Source organism: Pseudorca crassidens, chromosome X, assembly GCF_039906515.1.
Source record: "Pseudorca crassidens isolate mPseCra1 chromosome X, mPseCra1.hap1, whole genome shotgun sequence".
In the NCBI taxonomy this organism is placed as follows: domain Eukaryota; kingdom Metazoa; phylum Chordata; class Mammalia; order Artiodactyla; family Delphinidae; genus Pseudorca; species Pseudorca crassidens.
This window is the reverse complement of record NC_090317.1, coordinates 91263847-91278986: the sequence shown is the minus strand read 5'-3', so window position 1 is coordinate 91278986 and position 15140 is coordinate 91263847. Positions and strand designations below refer to the sequence as shown.

The following is a 15140-nucleotide window of genomic DNA, read 5'->3' as shown; positions in this document are numbered from 1 at the left end:
TTTTTTAAATGTTACAGAATAAATCTTTAAGCTGAATCGCAGTAACTTCTAAATGAAAACAAAGGCAGGTTATCAAACTTAAGGAACCCAATTTAAAACCATACGTTAAATGTTTAAAAATGCATATCCCTTATACACACTAAAAAGTGTCTAAAGAATGAACATTTAAACAGAGGGGGCTAAAATTAGTTCTTTTTTATTTTCTTCTCTATTTTCTAATCAATCTATAATGCAAATGTGTTACTTACGTGTTAAATGCCAAAAAACCCCACTGAACTTTAACACTATTATTCCCAGGCGTTTTAAGCCCCATCCCCACCCCCACCCCGCCTGACCCCACAACACCAGACCCTGCCCACGCCTCCCAAGCCCCAGGCTCTGCGCGAGGCCCCTAATCAGGTGAGTTCTCTCTGGTGCCTCTTCTTGCTTCTCCTCACCTCACTGGGGACGTCTTGCCCAGGAGCCAAAAGGAAGCCTTCGGGTGCAGATTCACTTCAGCTGGAGCATTCACACAAGGCCCCTACCTCGGGGCTCGGGCAAGGGGAGAGGAACAGAGGGAGAGGCGGGGGCGCCTAAGGAGGAGCTTGAGGGGTGCGTATGAACCCTTAGCGCAGGTCACTGTGCTGGAAAATGTGTAAAAGTCAACGTTTAATATGCCCCATTCAACCCCGACTAGCCCCATAACTTTGTCTGCCATTGAGCCCACAAACCCTCATTCGCTGACCTCTCGGTCCACCCCACAACCTCCCACATCAGTGACCCCCCCAACACCCGCTTCATTCGTCCCCCAGAACTCCCCATCACTCAGCCCATCACCCCTACTACTCGCCCCCTCAACCTCTCTCTCGACACAGATTTTGTGCTCGCTGCAGAGGAGACCGTTACGAAAACTGGCCCCAAGAAGCACTTCCGCTTTGGGACCAACTCCGGCTCCGCAGCCCAGAGGGCTGTAGCGGCCGGTGTGCGCACGCTCAGTGGGGGCTTTGAGCCCGCGTACACCAATAGTCAACATGGGGACCCCTCCCGCCTGCCGGACGCGAATGCGACGGGGCTGCAGCGCAGGCGCAGAGGGGAGATGGCCGCTCCGGTGACGTCACTGCTCTGAAACGATGGCCGCGCCCACTGCGTCTTTTCCCTTCGAGGGCGGCAGTGTAGAACAGGTGCTTACTTTGATTTGCGGAGGCCGTCATTCCTAAGACTCCAAAGATCGGTTTCCTTATGGAGGGAGGGAAAGGGCCCAATTAAGGAGAATGCTAGCAGGCAGGAATTTCATGTCTTGAACCTGGAGAGCAGTATCGGGTTTGCAGGTGTAATTGAATAGGAAGTCGGGATGCGTGGCGGAATTGCTCAGCATGCACAAAGGCTAGGAGGTAGGGAGAGGTCACTGGCTCCATCCAGTGGCTAAGGCTGGGAGTTTACAGCCTAGCGTTTGAAGGACGGTGTGCAGACAAACAAGAAGCTGAAGAATAAATAAATGGCCACCTAGTACACACACACACCGGGATGAAGGGGATGTGTTAAGTAGTGACTGACAATGTTGTCTCAGGATGGGCAGGGACGATCTCCTTTTGTCGGGGGTGACAGTTACGCTGGTCAAAAGGAGCCGGCCGCACAAATATTTGAAGCAAAGAGCTTTGTGGTGGAGGGCGCGGCTGTTAAAAAGGCCCTGAAGTAGGACCTGGTTTGGCACGTTGGAGGAACAGAAACAGTGTCAGTGTGTTGGGCATATAGAAGGTGTAGGCAAGGGAGAAGTGAGTGGGTGCCAGATGCTGTAGGGCCTCCTCTGCCAGGGACAGAGCTCATGTCTCATTCTGACATAATGGGATGCCATTAAGGGGGATCAGATTTTTAAAACACCAGTCTGAAGCAATCCAGCATTATATATTAACTTTAAAAATACACGTAGATTAGACTCTTGTTTATTGCCTGTCTTGTACCACTAGGACATGAGCTCCGCAGAAATTTGCTTAAGCACCTCCCATATGCCAGGTAGTGTTCTACATATTGGGAATACTGCAGGAGAGAAAACAGAACCAACCAAACAAACAAACGTGATGGAGACAGCCTGGTTGCAAACTCCCACCTACCAGCTGTGTAATCTAGGGCAGGACTCAACTCCTCTGTGCTGAATTTCCTCATCTATAAAATGGGGGATAATGACAGCACCTACCTCGTTAGGACTGTGGTGACAAATGAGCTGATAATTGTAAATGGCTTAGAACAATGCCTGGAACACAGCAAGTGCTGTGTAACTGATGATGATGATTAAAATAAAATTAGACGTGTGTATGTATAAAACTTTTTTTAATAAGAAGAAAAAAATAAAAAGATGACCTGCAGGCTGCTTTGTGGATGACAGATTGCAGAGGGCAAGGGCGAAAACAGGGAGAACAATAAGGAGGCTCCTGCCAACAGGCCCAGCAAGTGATAATGGAGGCTCAGACCTAGCTCAGTATCTCCTGTGTGCCAGGCACTGTGTGAAGCACATGACATGACCTGCCTCAGATAGTCCCCACTTTCTGTGAACAATCCTGTGGTCCCACCCGTCTTGTTAGGTGAGGAAACTGAGTCCCAGAGAGACTAAGTAACTTGCCCAAAGTCACACAGGTTCCCAAGATCAGATCCTTAACTTCTACCCAATAATACTCTTCTTTTGTTTATTCAGTATCCCACAGAACTTCCAGAAAATATCTGAGGGTGTTCATTCCAGAACCATTAAAACCAGGCAAGGAATTTTTTTTGGGGGGGGGCAGGAATATAGATGGAGCTTCCTAGCAGACAAAGCAAAGAGAGAAAGGAGGGAAGTAACTCAGGTCTCTTGCTCTCTTAAGGATCTGTACCTCCTGGGTACAAAACTTGTCAACTCTCTTAATGAATTAGGATGTGGAAAATAGGAGGGGCTGGACCTTTAGGGCCCCTGTCAGTCTGGCCTCTTCCATCCTGTAAACATAACTTCTCCACCACCTTGTACACACATATATATACACACACCCCTGTGTGGAGGGGGAAATCCTATAGGGTTGGTGGGTGTTGGGGTACAGTGATTTCCAGCTCCAAAAATATTCTGAGCCAGTGATACAGCCCTGCAGAAACTGTCCCAGGGTTCACAGTGCATATCCACAAGCTATGTGAAACCAGATTTTCTGCTGTGGAGCTAGGATGCCCACTCTCTGTCCTGGGCATCCTCTACCATCAGTCCCTACAGGTACAAACTCATTCAGTGGCCTAAGCAGCAGGTAGCTAGGTGAAGGGGTGTGGAAAGCTGACAGGTAGCTGGTCCCACCACAGAATCTGCACGATGTGACACTCCAACCCAAAGGCCACCCCCACCTCGCTGGTGAGTCATTAAAACTGCTCTTAAGATACATTTTCTCAAAACTGTGGAAGTGTTGCCAATGGTGAGCAATCATTTTGGACCATGAGGTAGCAGGTGAGTTTGGCAGAGCTACAGCATACGAGCAGCCAGCTCTCTGGTGAGCTTGGAGCTGCCACTCTAGCCCTCCAAGAGAGGAATCCCCTTCCATCCTCTTGAAGCTATTGGTATTTAGGGTGGTACTGGTATGTGCAGCCAAACTGAATCCTGAACAATACATCAGACTTTTCTGTCTTGGCAGATGTGTCACTAAACAGAGACATGTGGGACCAGTGAGGGCAGGGGGCGGTGAATAATGGTGAATGAAGGACAAATTGGGAATGAATGGGGGCAAGGAGAGACAAAGGGGGATGGCAGGGAGGTGAATGAGCAGTAGAGTGGAGTGAATGTGGGTAGTGTGGGACAGAGTGAGGAAATAACTACGCATTCAATTTTTTTTTTTTTTTTTTTTGCCGTACGCGGGCCTCTCACTGTTGTGGCCTCTCCCGTTGCGAAGCACAGGCTCCGGACGCGCAGGCTCAGCGGCCATGGCTCACGGGCCCAGCCGCTCCGCGGCATGTGGGATCTTCCCGGACCGGGGCACGAACCCATGTCCCCTGCATCGGCAGGCGGACTCTCAACCACTGCACCACCAGGGAAGCCCTACGCATTCAATTTTGAATCAATTTAAGCTTATGGATGAGACTGAGTAAGTGATGGGGAAATGAGGCACCGTCTAAGTGGCAAAAAGTGAAAGATGGAGTGGACTGTGAGTGAATGGGGCAATGAAAGGTGGTGAATGTGAATGGGGTTGATAAAGCATGAGAGTGCAAGTTGATATGAGTACTAAGGATTGAAGTGTAAATGAATGATGGTTTATGGAGCACAATATGAGTAAGGAGAGGTGAATTTAGGGAGAAAGTAGCAGTTAATGGAAGTCATGTGAGGCACAGAGGGAAGAATGGGGGACACAAGGGGCAGAATAAGAGGAAACAGAAATGAATACAAAGTAGAATGTGAATAAGTGAATCGAGTCGAGTTTGTTTGAGTGGGGATACTACGAGGGAGGAGAGCGACCAGAGGTGAATAAGAGGCAGACTGGGATTAGATGGGGTAGGTATGCGGGGCAGCGTTCCAGTAATGTGCAGAGATCCCAGTGGGAATCAGCCCAGGTGAATGAGCAAAAGCATGTGCGTGAATGGAGGTAATGTTGGGCACAGTGAGAGGGGATGGAAGTAAAGAGCAGAAGAAGGTGAGTAATTGGGTATTGTGAGGCAAGGGGAGAGGGGATGAAGGTCACATAGCCCAAGGTGAGTAAAGTGGGGGAAATGGAGCCCAATGTGAGCAAAAAGTGGTAAATCCGAGGCAGAGTGTGACTGAACGAGGGTACCGCGAGGCAGAGTGGGAGCAACTCAAAATGAATCGGGAGCAGAACAAGAGTGATGAGTGGAAACAGGGGTTACATCGGGAGTGACTTTAAATGAATGAGATAATGGGAGGCAGTGAAGATTGAGAAAGAATGGAGGTGACCAAGTGTAGAGTGAGTATGTGTGGATAACTTGGGCTAGTGTTTGGGAGTAATACAGTTTCAGGAAATGCAGGTAATATGGGAGAAGCGCTTGAGAGAATAGAAGTGAAGAAGGGGCAGAAATAGAGTGAATGAGGGAGGGAATGAGGCCCAGAGTCAATGAACAAAGGTGAAGGATGGGCCACGTGAGAGCAGATGGGAGTCATTTGATGCGGTGTCAGGCAGTGAAGGTGAAAGTAGGAAATGAGAGTCTGAGTGGGAGTGAATGGAGGTGAAGAAGGAATAGGATGTGAGAGAGCTTGGGTAAGAGTAAGTAGAGGGTTAGGGAATTGCAGTAACACGAGGCCCAGTGTGAATGAATATAGGTGGATAAGAGGCAGTGTAAGTGGACGAGGGAATAAAACGTAGAATGAGAACGGGGGTGAAAAAGCAGTAGAGTGAACATGTATATGTAATATGTAATGTGGGGCAGAGTCTGATTAAATGGGTGTAACATGGGGCAGATTCCAGTAAATGAGGGTGGAACGAGCACATTAAGTGAAGAGAGGTGAAGGAGGTGCTGAGAATGAGTAAATAGAGGTAATGTGGAACAAAGGGGAGAGCACAGTGGTCATATTTTATAAAGCATGAGGAATCCGAGGTGGTAGTAGGCATGGTGTAGTGACCAGAGCTGACTACTCAGCAGAGTGGGGGAAATGGAGGTGATGAGGGGCAGAATGAGTGGAAATGGAGGTAACCAAGTGGTAGAGCATGATTAATGGGAGTAGAGTGGGACAGTGTTAAGGAATGTAGGGGAATGTGGGCTGAGTGTGAGGTCTAGTACCTGGGACCTGTCTGTCCTTTTTGTGTCCCAAGCCCCTCTCTCCCTGCATCCCTTTCTGATATCTCTGGGTTTCTCCCTGTCCTTGTCTCCTTCCACCTCTGTGTATACATTAGTATCTTTCTTTTTCTTTGTTTCTGTCTTTAACAGAGCTAACACAGGGGAAGATGGTGAGATGCCCAACCCTCTGGCTTCTCTGTTCCAGAATCTGTCACTTAGATCTTCACAGAGCCCAAAATTCCAGCATACCCTTAGTTCTGAGCACTGAAGAGTGAGTCTGAAGCAATGGGTCAGGTAGGAGGGCTTGTGCATGTCATAATGCAGGCCTGGGACACGATGGTGGTGACCCTGGCCATGCTGATGCCTGCCACTGTGGATGCCAAGATCTTCCAACGCTGCGACCTGGCAATGAAGCTGGAGGAGGCGGGCCTCAATGGCTTCAAGGGCTACACCATTGGAGGCTGTGAGACTTGTCACCCCATGCCACGAGCCGCCCACCACACTCAGACCCAAGCCCTCCCCCATTGCCATTTGTTACCTCCCAGGCTAGGGAATGATCCTCTCAGTCACCCTCTGACTATGATGAGTACTTTAACTAACTCTAGTTTCATCATCATTGCCTTCACAACCATTTACCCTCATCTCTACTAACACCACCATCACTACCATCCATGTCATCACTGCTGTTATCACCATGGATACCATCACCATCACCATTACTGGTATCTCACCAGAATCACCAACATCAACCCCAAACCAAGAATTCACCCCCAACAACTAAGATGAAAACCATCCCTGGGGGCTTCCCTGGTGGCGCAGTGGTTGAGAGTCCACCTACCGATGCAGGGGATGCGGGTTCGTGCCCCGGTCCGGGAGGATCCCACATGCCGCAGAGCGGCTGGGCCCGTGAGCCATGGCCGCTGAGCCTGCGCATCCGGAGCCTGTGCTCTGCAACGGGAGAGGCCACAACAGTGAGAGGCCCGCGTACTGCAAAAAAACCCAAAAAACAAAAAAGCAAACAAACAAACAAACAAACCCATCCCTGCCCCATTCCCTCATCCTACCCTCTCCCCTATTACCAAGACCCATGCCCATCTGCTACCTCCCCCCTCCCTGCCCCAGTGCTGTGCATGGCACACTATGAAAGTGGCTTTGACACCTCCTTCATGGACCACAATCCTGAAGGCAGCAGTGCATATGGCATTTTCCAGCTGAACTCCACCTGGTGGTGTGACAGTGGTGTTACACCTACCCAGAACCTCTGTCACATGGAGTGTCATGGTGAGGCAGCATTGAGGACACCTTGAAGCCCTGCCTGGCCTCACTCCCCAACATGCAGAGGGCAAGACTGTCTAAGCCATAGCCTTGAGTAACAAGCAGAAAAATGATAGGGAAAGGAGCAGACTTGCCTGAGCTGTTACAGACACCAGCCTGTATCCTTACCCAGACTGCACTGAGATGTTGTCTAGGTAAGGAGGACTCAGAGCTCCCAAACCTCACCTAGAATGGAGGCTGCCATTTTCTAGGACTCAGGAAACAATACACTTAGCTCCAAGTGGAATGGAGGGGGAAACTGTCCTGATTTGGGGTTGGGGTTGTCCAGGCCCTGAAGGAAGAAGCAGATATCTGTCTGTAGGAACAGAAACAAGGTACCTCTGTGCAGAAAGGAGAGAATTTTTCAGACAAGAGTGTGGTATTGTTGAGGACAAAATTGAATAGCAGTAGAAGTTGTTCAGGGTTCGCCAAAATGGTGTTTGAGGTTGTCCAAGATAGGCCAAAATGGAGACTGTGGTTATTTGGGACCAGCCCAAGTGGAGGTTGAAGTTGTCCAAGTCCTGCCACAGTGACAGAAGAGATCACCCAGGACTTGCCAGCTTGAAGGCTGAGGTTATCCAGGACTAGTCAACATAGTGGTTGAGATCATTAACTAGTCAGAATGGCAGTTAAGGTCATCCTCGTCTAGCCACCATAGCAGTTGATGTCATCTAGGACCAGGCACCATGGTAGCTGAAATTGAACAGGACTAGCCAACATAGAGACTGAGGTCACTTGTAACTAGTAAAAATGGGTGTTGATGTTATCCAGGACCTGACAACATAGTGTTTGAAGAGTCCCCAGGACTGACCAACCTTGCAGTGGAGTGGCTTTCCAGCCAGCCAACAGCCATTGCAGTTGAGATCATTCATAACCACACAAAATGACAGTTGAAGTCATCTGGAACTGGCCAACATGGAGTCTGAGGTTGTCCAGGACCAGCCAATATGGTGGTTGAGGTTATTCATAACCAACAAACATGACAGTCAAGATCACTCAGGATCAGTCAATGAGTTAAGGTTGTACAGAACCAGTCAACATGGCAGTTGATGTAATTCATAGCCAGCTAATAAGTGAATCAAGGTCATCTAAAATCAGGCAATATAGTGGTTGAAGTTATTCAGGCCCCAAGAAACCCAGAACCCCTTGTCCCTTCATACACAGTCACCCTGTCCCCAATACACCAGATTACTATATCCCTCTCTTCCTCCTAGAACTGTTCAACCGCCATATTCTGGATGACATCATGTGTGCCAAGCAGATAGTGTCCTCACAAAACGGTATGAATACCTGGTAAGTCTCATGGGGATGTCTTGGACTCTGGGCAGCCGAGATAGTGGCACTACCACCCCATCAGCCTGTCCACTTCATCCTCCCTCTCTCCCTTCATTTCCCAGGGATTCTTGGAGCCAGCACTATTCTGGCCATGATTTATCTGAATGGCTCAAGGGGTGTCATATGTATGCAAAACCTTACACAACAGAAATTAATTCATGACTCAGCTTCCCAGAGATAGAGATTTCATTTTCCTTTCTGTCCTTTCTTTTGTGGATTTAATAAAGGATGATATCTATAAACAATTCAAGAGACCCCTGATGTCTGACTCTCTTCATTTTTCCAATGCCTGAAGGTACCCCTATTCAATCACTCCCTCCATATATTCAAAGCTGTAATCAGGGGACACAAGCTCACTCAGGGTGGGGGTGGAGGATAATGTAGTGATTAAGAGCATAGGTTCTCCTGGGTTCAGAAACAATCTCTACCACTTACTGTCCCCAAGTTGCCTTGGGTAAGGCACTTAATTTCTTTGTGCCTCAGTTTCCTCATCTGTAAAATGAGGATGATAGTGGTAGTAACTATCTCATGGGTTGTTGAGAGAATTAAATGAATTAATGTTTGTAAAGCACATAAAGTGTTTAGTACACAAGACAATTCTAGGTCTGGAAATAGAAGGGTGGGGTGGGGAGGTATGAAAATTGGCTTCCCTTAAAAAGTATCACTCTCAGTTGAAGTAACAACAGGGTCTTTAATTAAGGTAGATACAGTCTCTTCAGGGGGAAATGGAATTGGTTTCAGCTTACAGAGAAAGCTCAGTGGGAATTAGGATTTTAAAGTATTCACATTCTCCCACATCCTCCCACATTATTACCATTCTAACTCTCAGCCCCCAACTCCTTCTTTCATGATCTGTAACCGAAGTTTCAAATGACAAACTGGAAATTTAGGCCAGGAATTCAATGGATGCACAAGGTAATAATTATCTTTACAGAATCCCCGAGTTTCGGTCTATGTCTTGAGCAGAGAATTTAGGAATTTGAACTTGCCATTCTTTCTCTTTGTGCTGACCAGCCCCATTGGAAGCAGCCACCCCCGTGAGATAGCAGTCCCTCACGTCCTTTGTACTCTTTGGTTGGGGTGGATATTCAACTATCCAAAGCCTTGTTTTCAGTGTTGACTTCATCCAGATAAGCACAGATGATCATTAAAGCAGTTATCTGCCACTGCATGCCAAGGAATGCCAGAGCCCCCTTCCTTAATGCCACGTGGATTTCCCCTGCCTTCAGTCCCAACCAGCCTAGAAAACCAAATCTCGCATTTCCCTGGGGTCCGTTAAAGGTATCATCACTCTGGATACCAACTTCTGAATGAGATAGTTATTTATCAAAAGCAGCATAAATAAACTCTGGTGAATTTAAGTAAAAAGCAGATCTCCTAAAAGCCTATCAGGTAGCTCATAGTATTTCTGGGAAGACTGCATGATCTAGCTCAGACAGGGGGAAGGTCCACACAAAGAAGAAGCCAAAATCTTGAACGTAGAATAGGTTGGGGCAAGAATATTGGCATTACCAACTGTTGCTACTTCTGAAAACTGGATTTGATGCCCTAGTGTTTCCTTTACATTTTTTCCGATTATGCATCTTTTCTAATAATTTACAACATTTATAGTATATTTATCATTGTTATTCCTTTAGTGGTTATCTTTAAACCTCTAATTTTATATCATTTGATAAACTCTTTTTTCGGTAGATAGCACTTATTCCCCATTATGGAAGATGTGAAAGCAGCTGTTCTTCATAATAGACTGTATTAGGTTTTTTTCTATGAGAGTTTGATATTAAATCTGGAATATTTCCCTTAATATCATTGCCATGGGACTATGTTTATCGAAATCAATTAAATTGGGTTTCTCTTGATACCTGTGCCCAGATTTACCATGTTTGGCTTTCATATATTCAAGGCTTCAAAGGACTGCAGTCTTGAACAACCTCTCTGATGTAAAATAGTCATTCACTATACACCCATGATAACAACTACAGAGGCCAAGTATTTTGCACCAGGATCTTGGCTCTTGCTATTCTTTATGCCTGGAATGTTCTTACCCCCAGTATGGCTGGCTCCTTATTTTTAGAAAGACCTTCCCTGACCACCTTAGCTAAGGCATGATCCTTTCACCTCACCTTTTTCTTTTCCTTTCACTTTTTTATGAAGGATTTTCCATTTTCAGTTCTTTTGCAAAGTTTCTCTTTTCTCTGAGTTCTTTAATCCATGATGAACTTTAACTTCTGGAAGGTTTTTCTCATATTCAGGAAAGCCATAGGGTTTCTCGCCTATGTGGGTTCTTCGATGTAGAGTGAGTTTTGACTTCTCTCTGAAGGCTCTACTACACTTATCACATTTATAGGGTTTCTCTCATGTGTGAGTTCTTTGATGTATAACGAGATATGATTTCAGGGAGAAAGCTTTCTCACATACATTACACTCATAGGGTTTCTCCCCTGTGTGAACTCTCAAATGAATAATGAGATATGACTACTGGAAGAAAACTTCATCACATTCATTGCATTCATAGGATTTCTCAAATTTTTCTCCTGTATGAGCTCTCCAATGTAACACAAGATAGTACTTCAGGGAGAAGACTTTCCCACATACAGTACATCCATAGTTTTTTCTGTATGAATTCTTTGATGAGCACTGAGATTCAGCTTAAGGGTGAAGGCTCCTCCACAGTCTGAACACACATAAGTTTTCTCTCCTGTATGAGTTCTTTGATGTCTACGCGTTTTTGATTTCTCTCTGAAGGATTTGCCACATTCATTACATTCATAGGGTTTCTCTCCTGTGTGTGTTCTCTGATATGTACCTGTTTTTTGTTTTGTTTTGTTTCTTTGTTTTTTATTTTGCGGTACGCGGGCCTCTCACTGTTGCGGCCTCTCCTGTTGTGGAGCACAGGCTCCGGACAGGCAGGCTCAGTGGCCATGGCTCATGGGCCCAGCCGCTCCGTGGCATGTGGGATCTTCCCGGACCGGGGCACGAAGCCGTGTCCCCTGCATCGGCAGACGGACTCTCAACCACTGCGCCACCAGGGAAGCCCTGATATGTACCTTTTGATTGAAGGTTCTCGCACATTCATTACATTCACAGGATTTCTCTTCTGTGTGAGTTCTCTGATATATAATGAGCTTTGTCTTTTCTTGGAAGGCTTTGCCACATTCGTTGCATGTATATGGTTTATCACCTGTGTGCGTTCTCTGATGTATATGCAGTGCTGATTTCTCTCTGAAGGATTTGCCACATTCATTACATTCAAAGAGTTTCTCTCTTTTGTGCGTTGTACTTCTGATATACACTGAAGCATGCCTTCTTGTTGAAGGCTTTTCTGTATTCTGTACATCTGTAGGGTTTTTCTCCTACATGAGTGATCTGATGAGCAATAAGGAGTGAATTCTTGCTGAAAGTTTTTCTACACTCAGGAAATTAACAGATTTTCTCTCCAGCTTGAGTTATATTATGCTGAACAAAGAATGGGTTATGCTTATGACCTTTCCCACCCACATTATGGTCATGGGATTTCATTCCATTATTTTTCTCAAGCCTGCCATGAATTAATAATTTTCCACATCCATAACATTCTGAGCTGCAAAGCCTCTATTATGACCGAGTAAACCCTAATTATCTTGAAAACTTTTCTGAGTCATATATATAGAGAGTGTATAATGAAGAAACCACCCCTGTGCTCTGAGCAAGTGGGTTTACAAATCCATTATATTCGTGACCTCTATCCTTAGTCAAATTTTTCTCATTAATGGATATAGCTTGCCTCAGGTGTCTGTTTTGGTTTTTCTGGTACCTCTCCAGCTGGTCAACTTGCCAGACTTCTAGAAAGAAGAATAATAAACCATACCGTGTGAATACACCTTTTGTCAGAAGCAGACCTTTGTAGGGTTGACTTTTATTTTCTTTTGACTAGATACCAGTCAGAAAGAAATTCGAAGCACATGTCTCTCCTATATGCTGAGCTTAAGGGGAAAAAAGCTCAAATTGCTCTAATAGATATTGGAACAGGAGAGTAACAATAAATATAAGTGACTTTGATTGTTTAAGAAAAGTACCTTAAAACTGAGGAGAGAAAGTGAAAATAGGTTTAGGTAGCCACTGAGTAGGAAAAAAGGATTTTTTGAAATGGTATCAGATCTAGGATTTGGAGGAAGGGGACTCAAAATAGGATGGAAAGAGCCTTTCAGGAAGGCTGAAAATAACTGAGGTGACCAAGAGAAGAAGCAGAAGGACAAGGCCAATTATAGTCAAGTTCCTCTCCATCTCATTCCAAGATTACCATGAGACAGTAACTCACAAAACTAACAATTTGGAGTTAGAAAAGAAAAGTTCATATGCTTTAGGAAGATATTTCTGAGCTTTAAGAGATGTCTGGCACTCACTGACACACTGGAGTCTTACCCTCATCATCTCCCACCTATTCATTTCTTATTTACCTGTACAACTCGAACTTGAGATTTCTCTCTCTATGATCCAAAGTCCTCTCTTCTCCAAAGAGGTAATCATATCTACTTCAGTAACAGGATACCCTGTAATGGGAAATGATACAAGACTTGGGCACATCTGTGTGGGCTTCAGGGCCTCAAAGTAATTAGTAAGGTACATTTTAATAAGCATAAGTTTCACATGAGAGGTGAAAATACAAACACCTTGTTCAGTCTAAGAGCAATTAAGAATCTTTAGTTCCTCAGAAATAGACTCACAGACATAGAAAACAAACTTATGGTTCAAAGGGGAAAGAGAGGGGGAGGAGGGATAAATTAGGCATATGGGATTAATAGATACAAACTACCATACATAAAATAGATAAGCAACAAGGATTTACTGTATAACACAGGGAACTATATTCAATATCTTATAATAACCTATAATGGAAAAGAATCTCAAAAAATATATGTATATATATAACTGAATCACCTTGCTATACACCTGAAACAAATACAATATTGTAAATCAACTATACTTCTATAAAAAAATTTTTTTAAAAGAATCTTATGGTTACCAAAGGGGAAAGGGAGTGGGGGAGGGATAAATTAGGATTTTGGGCTTAGCAGATACAAATTACTATATGTAAAATAGATAAACAACAAGGACCTACTGTATAGCACAGGGAACTATATTCAATATACTGTAATAAACCATAATGGAGGGACTTCCCTGGTGGTCCAATGTTTAAGACTCCATGCTTCCACTGCAGGGGACGCAGGTTCAATCCCTGGTCAGGGAACTAAGATCCCATATGCCGCGTGGCACAGCCAAAAAAATGAAAAAAAAAAAAACACGATGGAAAAGAAGATGAAAAAGAATATATATATATATATATATATGTATATATAACTTAATCACTTTGCTGTACACCAGAAACTAACACAACATTGTAAATCAACTATACATCAATAAATAAAAATAAGAATCTTTAGTTCCTGGAACTTGAGGTCAAAGTATTACTACACTTCAGAGATGGAAAGTTGTTCTATTGGGTACACTATGAATTACTCAGGGAATCTGTACTCACCCACAGAGACCAAATGGCTATAGTTCTCCAGCATCACATCTTTGTACAGGGTTCTCTGAGTAGGGTCCAGATGATTCCACTCCTCCTGGGTGAAGTCCACAGACACATCTTCGAATGACACCAATCCCTGTAATTACATACTTCTATTCAATCAGTTTGATAAAAATTAAAATAATATATTATTTAAATTATTTATTTATTTATGCTGCACGAGGTCTTTCTTTTTTTTTCCAGAGTTCAAATTTTTCCTATTGTCTTATTATTTTTCAACTTATTTGTTCATGGCAGGATCCTAAATAGCTTCAAGCATTGAAGTTGGGCTATATGTTTCTTTTTTTTTTTTTTACATCTTTATTGGAGTATAATTGCTTTACAATAGTGTGTTAGTTTCTGCTTTATAACAAAGTGAATCACTTACACATATACATATGTTCCCATAACTCTTCCCTCTTGCGTCTCCCTCCCTCCCACCCCTCTAGGTGGTCACAAAGCACCCAGCTGATCTCCCTGTGCTATGCGGCTGCTTCCCACTAGCTATCTATTTTACGTTTGGTAGTGTATATATGTCCATGCCACTCTCTCACTTTGTCCCAGCTTACCCTTCCCCCTCCCCATATCCTCAAGTCCATTCCCTAGTAGGTCTGTGTCTTTATTCCTGTCTTACCCCTAGGTTCTTCATGACATTATTTTTTCTTAGATTCCATATATATGTGTTAGCATACGGTATTTGTCTTTCTCTTTCTGACTTACTTCACTTTGTATGACAGACTCTAGGTCCATCCACCTCCCTACAAATAACTCAATTTCGTTTCTTTTTATGACTGAGTAATATTCCATTGTATATATGTGCCACATCTTCTTTATCCATTCATCCGATGATGGACACTTAGGTTGTTTCCATCTCCTGGCTATTGTAAATAGAGCTGCAATGAACATTTTGGTACATGACTCCTTCTGAATTATGGTTTTCTCAGGGTATATGCCCAGTAGTGGGATTGCTGGGTCATATGGTAGTTCTATTTGTAGTTTTTTAAGGAACCTCCATACTGTTCTCCATAGTGGCTGTATCAGTTCACATTCCCACAAGCAGTGCAAGAGTGTTCCCTTTTCTCCACACCCTCTCCAGTATTTATTGTTTCTAGATTTTTTGATGATGGCCATTCTGACTGGTGTGAGATGATATCTCATTGTAGTTTTTTTTTTTGCCATCATCATGCCATCTTATTTAAAGTTCATTAATTTTTTAGATAGATGATACATGCAGAAGTTTCAAATT

General features: G+C 44.4%; 2 protein-coding genes across 3 annotated transcripts in view; one reads left to right on the top strand and one right to left on the bottom strand.

The window, feature by feature from the left end:
• The window catches only part of LOC137217404 (zinc finger protein 182), a 28638-nt gene extending 27580 nt beyond the window's left edge, over window positions 1–1058 (bottom strand). For both annotated transcript variants that reach the window (XM_067724191.1, XM_067724193.1), the window contains exon 1: window positions 438–1058. The gene's annotated coding sequence lies outside the window, so the exon portion shown is untranslated. The remainder of the gene's footprint in view (window positions 1–437) is intronic.
• Window positions 1059–6018: 4960 nt separating this feature from the next.
• On the top strand, window positions 6019–8511 carry LOC137216680 (sperm acrosome-associated protein 5-like). The gene is made up of 4 exons (XM_067722733.1): window positions 6019–6163; window positions 6823–6981; window positions 8229–8307; window positions 8412–8511. The coding sequence occupies exons 1-4, from the start codon at window positions 6019–6021 to the stop codon at window positions 8509–8511; spliced, it is 483 nt and encodes a 160-aa protein (XP_067578834.1).
• Window positions 8512–15140: the final 6629 nt, after the last annotated feature.

Coding starts and splice junctions, on each gene's coding strand:
- LOC137216680 (XM_067722733.1), top strand. CDS start 6,019: ATGCAGGCCTGGGACACGATGGTGGTGACCCTGGCCATGCTGATGCCT. Junction 6,982..8,228: donor CTGTCACATGGAGTGTCATG/GTGAGGCAGCAT, acceptor TCTTCCTCCTAG/AACTGTTCAACCGCCATATT. Junction 8,308..8,411: donor CAAAACGGTATGAATACCTG/GTAAGTCTCATG, acceptor TTCATTTCCCAG/GGATTCTTGGAGCCAGCACT.